General features: G+C 43.7%; 1 protein-coding gene across 1 annotated transcript in view; it reads right to left on the bottom strand.

Moving 5' to 3' along the window:
- The window catches only part of b4galnt4a (beta-1,4-N-acetyl-galactosaminyl transferase 4a), a gene marked incomplete at its 3' end in the record, with an annotated part of 189,151 nt that overhangs the window by 111,106 nt on the left and 65,545 nt on the right, over positions 1-12,500 (bottom strand). The window contains exon 2 of the mRNA XM_080504793.1: positions 10,415-10,527. Within this exon, the coding sequence (XP_080360919.1) occupies positions 10,415-10,527 (113 nt within the window). The remainder of the gene's footprint in view (positions 1-10,414; positions 10,528-12,500) is intronic.

Raw genomic sequence — 12,500 nt, 5'->3', positions numbered from 1 at the left:
TCCATCCATACATCCATGCATCCATCCATCCGTCCGTCCATACATCAGTCCATCCATCCATCCATCTATGCATCCATCCATCCGTCCGTCCATCCACCCATGCATCCCTCAATGCATCAATCATCCATCCATCCATCCATCCGGCCGGCCGTCAATCCATCCATGCATCCATCCATCCATGCATCAATCATCCATCCATCCATCCATCCGGCCGGCCGTCAATCCATCCATGCATCCATCCATCCATGCATCAATCATCCATCCATCCATCCATCCGGCCGGCCGTCAATCCATCCATGCATCCATCCATCCATGCATCAATCAATCCGTCCATCCATCCATCCATCCAGGAGCAGCGATGAGGAGGACCGACGTTTCGCCACCATTGTTTGCTCGTCCTCCGCGTTTCTTCTCATCCGAGCCTCGTTTCTTTTGTTCGCCGTTTCTTTTGATGTTTTGTTTTTGTTTTTTTTAATGAAACAGAAGAAAAATGGAGGCGTGAGGCCTTTTTCGTTTCGTTTTGTTTTCCCTTTTATCGCGCCGCAACAGGAGCAGCACCGTCTCGTCTAATCTGGCACGCACACACACACACACACACACACACACACACACACACACACACACACACACACACACACACACACACACACACACACACACACACACACACACACACACACACACACACACACACACACACACACACACACACACACGCGGGATCAATTGTATCTCGACTCTAAAATTCCACATTTATTCTCAACAGATCTCCATAAACGACAAAATGAACTTATTGACTTTTCAATACTTCAAGCAAAGTGACTAATAGTTTATTCAATTTTACCGAGAAAGAAAACTTCCGCACCTACGAAAAATATAAATAAATAAATAAATACCGCTGAATACCAAGAACAAACGTATCATTGTTGTTCGTCTATCGTTAAGTTGGTTGTATGTGTGGGGGAGGGGCGGGACGAGGTGGGTTGTTTGTTTATTTGATAGAGAAAGAAATGAAATGTGCAACAAATGATTTTATCTATGTGAATGCTGAAAACAATTTTTTTTAAAAACATTGGAGAAAAAAACTGATCAGTTCGTGCAGCAAGTACATTTTACGTGATGAGAAATATTTGTAAATCCAGATTGTTGATGATACTGGAAAAATTCATGAGGAAATATAATAAATACCTTTTAAAAACAAGCCAAATTTTCTATTATGCATTAAAAAAAAAAAGGTATTTAAAATCTTGCCGTGAGCCAAATAATTTGCGGTGTACATGATGGAAATGTAGATTTTTCAGATTAAAACCACAAAAAAAAAACAATTACTGCTGAAAATGAGCAAATTGTAATGAAACTGAATACAACTGAATATCTTGACATCTTTGCGTCAGTTTTTATACCGTTTTAACACATTTTGTGGAAAAATACACAACTTTTACTACATAAGATTGAACTTAAACAAGCAACTCGAGCAGCCAAACTTATTTCAATCAGCACAAAGTACAATAACTGGAAAATAATCAGCGTTTACATGAACGGGGCTGACGACGAGGCCCCTTCCTCTGAAAAGCACTTTAAAATGCAATTCTGCCTGCAGGAGTCGACGCGTTTGACGATCCGCTCTCTTCTCCGGAGCATCCGATACCATCTGATTCGATCACGTTTGTCGTCGCCTGATAATTGTTTCAGTATTGGAATCAAGCGATAGCGGCAGTTCCATTAAAAGCCAAAAAGTTCTTCCAAGTGCGTCCAGCAGGCAGGGAAATCCACGTCCTTCACACAAAGGCCACAATATGCGGCGATAGCTGCTTTGAGGATTTTTCTAAAATTATTATTAGCAGATTATTATGTATTGGGAAAATAAAACATCTATAATAGTTTATTTACGGAGGTTCTGGACTTATGTTCGGCATAAACTCGACTTTATGAGGCTACAAATACAAATATATTCATTTCAGTAATACTATATAACAGTACGACATTTTTCAAGTTTCCTGTTGTGCCTTTTGGAAAAACTCTCTCGAGAAACTTTAGCATATCAAAATTACCGGCGACAGAATTCAGATTCTTTTTTTTTTTGGAGACGTTTGTCAGTCGAAACGGCCGACAAATAAAAAAAAAGTATTACGGAACTCAACAGTGGATGTTCTTCCTGTTTAGAGCTTTGATGTCTTTGATCTCAGCCACCAAGATGGATCGTTCCGACGGTGACTGTCAAAATAAAAGTACCAAGTCTCACGAGAACATGGACTGGGAGTCGTGGCATCGTTTTTTCCAGCCACCTACTGAGCATGTGCAGAACAACTATATCCTGCAACACGACCAGCGCTTCAGAACATTTACGTTCGTACCGCCACGTTCCGCTAAAACTTTTCATTTTCAGCGACTCCAAGGAACACCCGACACGTTCCGCCTCAACCTGCCGCCACCAACCGAACGAGTTTATCTAAAACACTCCGTCATCTTCATCCCGACCGTCCCACCTGTCGCCGGACTCCGGGGGGAACGAGGCCGACGGCGGAGTCCATGATTAAAAATCCCAATGTAATTAAAGCGTTTCGCTGAACCGAGGCGTCGAAATAGTGAAGAGCTGGGCCAGAAAACAATGACAGCGCGGGGGTTCTCGGGGGAGGGGGGGGGGGGGTGGAGGGGGTAGGGAGGGGGGAGGGAGGGGGGGGTGACAGGCGAGCTGATGTTCTCAATGCCTCGTGGGAGATCCGTTTCCACTCGGGCGGCTGCAGAGCCAATCAGGGGAGCCTGTCAACCAAATGTCAGGAATGAGGTCAGCGAAGGGATGGGTGGGGGTGGGGGGGGGGGGGGGTTTAATCGCTATTGTTTTAAATGCTAAATGTGACAGCCACCTGGTAAACGACTCATCAGTACATCGGAAGCTAAATTAGCTCGGATGCTAATGTCATCAGGTGGAGCCCAATGCCCGACATCAATGCTGAGCTCGACTTTATTTACTCTGCAGTGACCCCCCCCTCTCCACCCCACTCCCCCCCCCCCCCCCTACCCCCCCCCCACCATCCAACTCCATCACCACCTCATCCCGTCGCCCATAAACCACCGCCGCAAGGCCGGGGCGGTGTAAGGCGGCCATATTTACAGCCCCCGAAAAGCGACTGGAGGTTAACAATGAGGCCCGGCCGCCGCGCTTTATGGGCCGTTGTAAAAATTGCCACCATGATTAAAATCTCAGCCGGGGTGAAAGACAATAGCGCCGGCCCCCATCCGTCAGCGCCGCCGTGAAACATCTCCCCCCTCAACGCGCGCTCTCAATCTCTCTGCAGGCTTTAAAAAAAATAAATTCACTAACTCTGGATTCACCTCAATGTGCGATATTTACGACACGCCGACTGTTTAGATACAAATGGACGCGCGTGAAAATAAAACATGGCTGCGCGACGCCGCCGCGCGACTGGCTGTGAATCGTGTGCTAATGCAGCATTTTATAGCCGAGATAAAACACTTAATTTATCTTTCAATTAACGTTAACGACTGCCGGTTTCATTGAAAACGCTCCTGCATTGTGGTTGTTTGTCGTGAAGAAGAATGTGTGTCTGAGCTGGTTAGTTTTACTCTACTGACGATGTGTATATATGAGATATATATATATGTTTATATATATATATATGTACATTAGGGCTGCAACAGCAAATCGCTAAAATTTGATTATTAAAAGTGTTTGGCAGCTAATTTCATTATTGATCAAACGAGGAGGTTATAGAGGATTTATACTAGTTTTTATTTGACATTTCATTGTATTTTGCACCAGAAAGTTTCATTAAAATTGACTTTATGTTGCGACTGTAATCATTTTCAGTACTAAGTGTTTGATCTTGTACAAATATAGATAATTTCATTACATTACACTGTGACCGCAACAAAGAAAACCTTTGGAGTGTAAATCTAAAGGTTATTATAGCAATAATTTGACTATTCTGGTTCCCTCAGGATGAAACTGGACTGTAGAAGTACATTCAGTCTTATTTGATAATTATCATGTATACAAGTTATATAGATGTGTATATAGGTATTTATATTGTCAGTCATATTCTTTTAAATAACTATAACATATTTGGTGTTTGGTTTGTTCAATATCAACTGGTCTTCCAATTTGAATTTTTTTTTTTTAAACCGATTTATTGATTAATCGAAAAAATTATCAGCCGATTAATCGATTATTCAAATAATTAATCGTTAGTTGCAGCGCTAATATAGATATACACAATACATATATATATATCTACATTTATATCTCTATATGTTTTTTGTAATCTGTGTGTATATTGGAATAAAATTCATTATATTACTTTTTTTAAAAGACGAGTTAAAAGACGCATTCCCAGTATATACATTATATATTATTACGTTTTGGGTTTTTTTTCCCACAGATGTTATTTGAACTTCCCTACATTGTACCGACATTCAGATTTTCTTATAAACTGAGTACTACTATTTAACAAAAGTGCTTCCAATAAAACTTTGCCAACGCTCCTTTGCTAGTATCTCTTCCATTTTTCATTCCAGTAATGTTTCCCGGGGAGGATTTCATAGGATTTCCTCTCTTGTAAATTCCGAGGCATATTTCTATTTTGTGCAAATATAGAAAAAACGGAAAAAAGTGTCTCCAACTGTCAAAAGCTAAATGCCGCAATAAGGTCAATCCATTTTTTTCCTCTCTCTCTCTCTCCATTTCCCTCCAGAGCGCACGATCCTCGAGGGAATTTTAACATTCAGGCGGGGTTTTTTTTTTTTGTGGTTTCATTGTTTGAAATTGTTGGAAAGGGGAAATTTAGCGGAGCGCCAAGTCATTATTCCGCGGCGTCAACCGGAGGAGGTGAAGAAGGGGAGAGAAAGACGACCCACATCGCAGCACATTTAACACTCTGTCCTCCCTCTCGCCACACAAATGCACACATTTGTGGCCATCAGGCCTGCGAACATCGAACACAGCGCTGACCTTTGGTAGTGACATTCTCTAAGTGGAGGGGGGGGGGGGGTGGGGGGGGGGGGGTGGAGGGGGGGCGGCATCACCTCACATATCGACTGAGAGCCTCAATTATATTGTTTTGAACTTACAGACGATGAGGCGTGTTTTTAAAAGTGTGAAAACGGGTTGTTTTTTTCTCTCTTTTGTCGGATTGGCAAAAAGCGCAAAGTCGGCAAAAACCGTCGCCTGTTTCCTCCATAGTCACACTTAGTATTTCATATACAAGCACGCACACACACGTTATGTAAATAGTATTTGAGGTAGCACTAGTTTGTATTACTTTTGTATAGAGAACGTATTGTTCATTTGAACACATCTTTGGAAACGTTTACGGTTTTGTATTGTTTATCTGCACTACCTTAAATAAAAAAATAATTAAAAAAAAACGATCACCTGTGGAGAAAAGATGACGTAATCGCACACCCCCTCTTCCCCCCCCGCCACGATCTGTGATGTCATCAAATAACCGTAACAATCGTGGACTACAAGCTGCAGAAGCTACATGATGCTAGCAGCAGGAGGAGCGTGACCATAGACCTATAGAACTGGAGTTATATAGAGGTTTACGAGACGAAATCTACTCCGAAAGTTCTATATGCTCTGTCTTCTTCTTCTGTGTTTTTGGTGTGTTTTGGCGAGTCACAGCGCCCCCCCCAAGGCCTGGCAGGTGTACTACACACCCTGAGCCGATTTTCTCGTCGTGTGGATGAACGTCAAGTCTGGCGGGAGGTGAAATAAATGCCCCACTATGCACTCTCCCAGAAGGCCGAGCGGCGATTGTGCAAGAGAGCTTGTAAACGGAATCTCCACACACACACACACACACACACACACACACACAGGTTCCATCTCCGAGTACTGTAATTGTGATGATTTAGCACATATTTGCCGTCCAAGCATGAGTGCAGTTCATTGAAGTCATCATTATTTGAAGCAAACAGAATTACTTGCCGTTTCGAGGGTGGGGGGGGTTGGGGGGGGGGGGGGGGATTCATAGATAAAGTTCCTGGCACGTTTTGACCGACTTCAGCGAAACGCTTGCAGATATTTAGTTTCATCGCACCGACTCACGCAGAGCGGAACTTTAAAAAAAGAAAAAAAGTTGTATTTGACTGTAACAGAGGGAGAAGCCTGAACACCATCAGGCAGGTTTAGAGTTTAGAGCAGTGCCATTCAGAAGAGAGGGGGGAAAAAAAAAAAAAAAATGGAGAGAAAAAAATCTTTCCTTCATGACTCTTATCTCTTCAAGCACATTTCCTAAAGCCTTCACTTAAATCGATTTTGAAGACGACTGCATTTTATGGAATAAGATATATCTTCTTCTTCTTCTTCTTCTTCTCTGTCGGTCCCGTCGGCGGCGCCACAGAGATATTAGAACTGTTTAAATTAAACCGTGTTTGGGTGTTAAAAGTCCTGCAGATTGTGTGTGTGTGTGTGTGTGTGCGTGTGTGTGAGATACGTGTGTGTACGGTGCGTATACGCTCCACGCAGGGAAACGCAACGACGTCTACGGCGTCACAAATACCCCCTCTGCTCTCTGGGGGCAGAAAACCTTATTTTGGATTTTGTCTGCGTGACAATGTTTCTCAAGGTTTATCAATTTATCAATTTATCACTTCAAATGTATTTATTGCAAATCACTGAATACATATTACAGAATTCAAATCATATCGATGTAGTCTGGTAATTTAAATGATATGATAAATGATGGGCAGTTTTCAAAATATCGTTGCGGTTCCCTCGTCCAGACTGGTTGGAAAGATGAAAGACTTCGGTTGGAAAGATGAAAGACTTTATACTTGGGTGCAGATTGTTTCAGCCTAAAAGAACGAATCTTAAAAAAAACTTAAAAAAAACACATGTTGAGCAGCTGCTTTAACATTTATTCTGCAAAATGACTCCAATAACAATGTCATCGCTTCGCCAAGCGCAAAAACAGCGCATGTCGCTATTTTTTCAAAAGCGAAGAATTCATCAACAGCTTGTAAAACTTAAAAAACAAAAGTCTAAACTTTTAACAAACTGGAACAAAACCACAGTAAAGGTTTCTTTGTTCCTTTTATAAAGCAGAACTTGGATGTGCACGGCAGGACGACTCACACCCACACGAACAAAGTGCACCAACTTCTTTTTCTTGTTTGTTTTGGGTTGTTTTTTTTGTTTTTTTGTTTTTTTTCCCACCAGATCAACATGTGAAAAGTTTGCAGATCTTCTACGACACACTGAACTTCACATTCCCTTTGAGGACGAACTCCCCGAAGCAGACTTCTCTCAGCCGTCGTACGCGCTCGTTCACTCGTCGGTCCACAGACCCACTTTCCCGCGGCAGTTTGTGAAAAAAAGCCACAAAAAAAAAACCGAGGCGCCGTTTCGACGGGCGTCAAGCGCGGCGGAAAGCGACGACCGAACATCAGAACTCTTTGAGCTCACTTTGAAGTACACACTTCAGTACACAGCTCTATGCAAATCAGCAATTCTTGATCATATCAAGTTTTTTTTAGTTTGAGAGGCACATTTCAAGGCAGCAGATGTTTCTTGTGAACAGCCAAGTCGAAAGCGTTCGCCGTTATAATCAGTATGATTCGTTTAAAAAAAAAAGAGAGAGAGAGAAAAATCAACCACGCTTGGCATTGAAAGTGATTTCTATATTGAAAGGAAAATATATATATATATTTTTAAAAAAAAGGTAATATCTTTGAATAAACAGTATTTTGATGTTGCTACAAACAGAATCCTTCCACCGTCAAACTAAATCAAATAAATGTGATTATTCGTCGACGTCTCCGACTCGTGGAGGGTTGAGGCGTGTCAAAACATCCGTCGCCAAATACTTCGGAATTCGCGCAGAATGCCCGCCTTCAGCGCCTCGGCTAGTTTCACGGAAACCACCAGCCTGTCGGCGCTGGACTGGAACCAGATCCAGGAAAAAAAAAAAAAATACAGTTTTTGAGGATAAATTTCCTGCCAGGCGAACGAACGGCGAGCGTGGAGGTTTAACTTTTGTTTCGCCAGCGTTTTGCTTTGAAACGCTGAAAATTTGGCCGTCAGTTGTTTTTATACTGAAAGTACACGGGAGAACACGGACGTCCAGGGGACCGAGTTGGATTGTTATTACGGTGACTGTCAAAATAAAAGTAATACTGACCGGGGAGTCACGGCACGACAGGAGGAAACTCTGTTCTCATTGCCCGTCTACTGAGCGCGTGCAGAACAACTCGTTACTACGGCGGTGGCGTTTCAGAAAAATGCTTCCCCCGTTTCCATGGAGACGGCTGCCATGGTAAACAGACGCCAAAGTTCCGCATTTTCAGCCTGTTTTCTTTATAATCATTTGGAAAGAGAGACGAAACACGACAGAACAGAATCCGGTTTGATTTTTTATTTATTTTTTTATTTTTTTAAACACACTTCTCTTCCCCTCGACATGTATTTTCAGTGGTTTTAAAGCCCAATTTGGAATCAAAATACGGCGTCCCGCTAATCTATAATCATTTGAAAATGAGACGAAACACGACAGAACAGAATCCTGTTTGATTCTTTTACATTTTTTATGTTTTAAACACACTTTTTCAGTGGTTTTAAAGCCCAACTTGAAATCAAAACACGCCGTCCTGCTAATCTGAGCTGAGCACTTGTGCTAGAGATTCAACATTTGCTGATTGTCGAAGGCCCTTGAAGCCAATTATCCATTCCAAGCAGAAATTAGCCAAGTATATTTATTTATTTTTTCCGGTCTTTGTAATCCTCCTAAACAGACACCCGGATCAAACCGTCCACATTTGTGCATTGAGCTCGAATTTGTTGTTTTGTTTTTTAAAGATTTCCGCGAATATTCTTAAAGCTGGAACGTAACGGGAGCTCAAGGTGACCTGGAAATCCTCCGCCGGTAGATCAAATCCATTGAAATTACCGAACTTAACCCTGAATAGGCTTAGAAGTAGAGGAGGAAAAAAAAAAAAAAAAAAAAAAGTCTAAACAAGAGTGAAAGTGTCTCGGTGGTTTACCGCCGCGAGCGCCGCGTGCTAATGATCCCTGGCCGACGTCCAAAACTCCGTCCGATATTCCGCTGCCGGGCATCGCTCGGTCCTGAAATCAGCCAACGCCGTCAAACAGAAGCGAACGCTCGGCGAGGAGGTCAGGCCGGCGTGATGCATTCAGGATACGAGGCGAGCAGCAGCTGGCGGCGTTATTAAAATGCGCTGCGGTGGGCGGGGTCACGAGGCTAAGCTGCCGTTAAAAGGAAAGTTTGCAATCAAATGCCCCCCCCAAAAAAAACTAAAAACAAAAAGAAAACTGTCTAATGACAGATGCCACTTCCTGCAATAGTTTCACCAACTTCATGACACAACACGTCCAGATCGTTCCGCCTCATGCCTAATCTCTTTTTAATTGCCCCGGGAGGAGGGGGAGGGGGGAGGGGTGGGGGGGTATGGGGGGGGGCTGCGGTTCTGGACGCTGGCGAAATGAAGCACCGGCCAGCAGCAGAAATAAAAGCTGAAGTGTTTGGATGAGAATGAAAACTGAGGCTGACTCATTTTTTTTTTGTTTTTTTTTAACATTTGTGTTTCTGTGAATTTACAGAAACTGTAGTTACTGTGGAAACTATAGAAACTGTAGTTACCGTGTTTTTTTTTCTTCTTTTTTTTTTTACTATGACAATATTCTCAGAGGAATGCGTGACCGTATGTCGGTTGATAGTTTCGGCTTTTATTCTCATTGTTTTATAGTATTGTGTATTACAGATCATATCCATTTACTTATTTATGACTTTTTTGCACCTTAATTTCGTTGTACAACGTCACATTGATACGCCGTCACATTGATACAATGTCACATTGATACAATGAGACATTGATACAACATCACATTGATACATCACATTGATACAACATCACATCGATACAATGTCACATTGATACGTCATCACATTGATACAACGTCACATTGATAAGTCGTCACATTGATACGTCGTCACATTGATACAATGAGACATTGATTTCTGATGTAATTACCATTTGTGGAAAAACGCTACGTTATAAACGTCACCATTGGGAGTTTGTCGTACATTCATACGGCGAACGATATTATTCCGGGTGACTGTCGCTCTGAAAACGACGTCGGTTCACCCGGAAACGACAGAGGTGACGAAAAACCATGTCGTTTTGGTGTCGGGGCCAACAGATGGCGCTGTTGTTTTCGTAACCAAACCACACAGACATTTGCTCTGAGAACAATACGCTATAAAAAATAAAAAAAAATCGGAGGAGACGGACATTCAGATGTAGTGGACGGATGACGCGGACGAAGATACTACCAAAGTATTGCGTTTTGAAGTGGCTGCAGTGTGAACGGGCCGCCGTGGACAAGAAGGAGGAGGAGGAGGAGGAAGAGAGAGAGAGAGAGAGAGAGACTCACCGCCCCGTCGTCCTCCCGGCTGTCGCTGGTGTCCTCGCTGCGGTGGTGTCCGGCCGAGGACCGGGCGTCCCTCCTCCGGCTGGCGTCCGTCCCCTCCGTCTGTCTCTCGCCATCTGTGGGCCCCGAAGTGACAAACATGGACAAGCGTTCAGAGAGGGAGACGGCGAGGAGGACCGGGTATCGTGGAACGACGCGTCTCAATGTCGTCGCCCCCCCCCCCACACCCCCCCCCCCCCCCTCCCCCCATCTCCCGTTTAATCATCAGCATTAATGGCGTCATTGTCGTCCTCATGTCCGCCGTTATCATCTGCATCAACGGCGTAATTATAATGGTGAATATCTTCATTTCCATCACCGTGGCGACCAATCATTTCCCAGCTATCACTCATTTTTCCTTCCAGCCGAGCCGTTCCACCGCCATCAGACCCCGATAGAAGTTTCCAGAGAAAAGGAGATTAAGTGTGGGGGGGGGGGTGTAATTGGAAAAGCGAAAGTAGACAAGAGAGAAGAATAAAAACCATTCCAGAGGGGAAATGTGAAGGAGGGAGGGGAGGGTGGGGGGGGGGGGGTGAGAATAGGATGGAACAGAAAGAAAGAAAGAAAGAAAAGAAGAGGAGATCGACAAACGGAGAGAAACAAAGAATAGCTTTTCGGATCCTGTCATGCCACAGATGGATTATGGGAGTTGTGCTGCACAATGATGACAGTCGCCTTGGCCGGAAGAATGAAACTACGTGGTGTGTGTGTGTGTGTGTGTGTGTGTGTGTGTGTGTGTGTGTGTGTGTGTGTGTGTGTGTGTGTGTGTGTGCGCGGCTAACGCGTCGTCAGCTGCTCAGCACCACAGCAGTAGTTTGTTTTTACGTTTTTTTGTTCAGGAACGTCCGTTTCGTCAACGTTTTCACAGAAATTGCAGGAATGCCATTTGGCCACTAGCGGGTGCTGTTCCTTGTTTTGTTTTTTTTTTGTTTGTTTTTTAAATGAAGCCACACACTGTCCAAGCGAAAGGTGTTGTTTTTTGTGTTTTTAAGTTAGAGAAGTTTCATGTTTACACGGCAACGTTTTGAAATTTCATGTTGGTCCACTAGGGGGCGCTGTCGTTCACTTGTGAATGAAACCACACACACACACACACACACGCATGGAGATGCAATCCGCTGCTACACATTAACAACACAGACATTCTAGTGGACAGACGATTTGTTTATTATGGCGACCGTCAAAATAAAAGCACTAAAGTCCCCGGTTTCCACGGACATTTCCCAAAAAGTTCCACCTGAGGAGCCGTTTTGAAAAAGTTGTATTTTCAGTGACTGCGATTACCGTCGTCAAGGAAACGGACACACGAGACGCGACAGAAGCTTTGCCTTTTCACTTGAACTTAAAGGGACAGTTGAAAATAAGCCTCGGCTTCAGCCGACACACCATTTCGGCGACAACGAGAAAAAAACAACAACAACAAATGTGGGAAAACATTTCAGTATTGTGAACTGGACGCTCAAAACTTCAGGTTTTTCCACCGTAACCGAAATAAACCGTCCATTCGTTCAAAACGTTGTCGCGTAAAGGTCAAGGCAACACACACACACACACACACACACACACACACACACACACGGAGTTGTGGATCAGGGACCACATGGATACTATAACAGGCTCGTGTGAGGGTTACGAGGAGTTCGTATAAAAATAAATAAATAAATAAAATAATAAAGAGAGAATCCATACTCAATTCGCTCCAATCTCTTTTTATTTGTATTGCACTGCATTCATCGCCGTTTGGCTGAGGTAGTTTGTGAATGCACAGCATTTCTGCGGCTCGGAGGGGGCGACCATAAAAGGTGGCGTATGTCCCTATAAAGGGAGGGGGGGGGGGGGGGGGGGGTTGGTGGGGTTGGTGGTGGTGGGGGGGGGGAGGGCTTCTCGATCTAAATGCATTAAAGTGGTTCATTACTGTCTGTCTGAGCAGGGCAACACACACACACACACTGCATACATGCACGAGGATGCGCACACACACACACACACACAAACACGCGCACACACACACACACACACACACACACACAAGACGGAATGTGATTAAAAG

The sequence above is a fragment of the Blennius ocellaris genome (genome assembly GCF_963422515.1).
Source record: "Blennius ocellaris genome assembly, chromosome: 11".
Lineage (NCBI taxonomy): Eukaryota > Metazoa > Chordata > Actinopteri > Blenniiformes > Blenniidae > Blennius > Blennius ocellaris.
The sequence above is the reverse complement of the archived record's forward strand: the minus strand, read 5'-3'. Positions and strand labels throughout refer to the sequence as shown.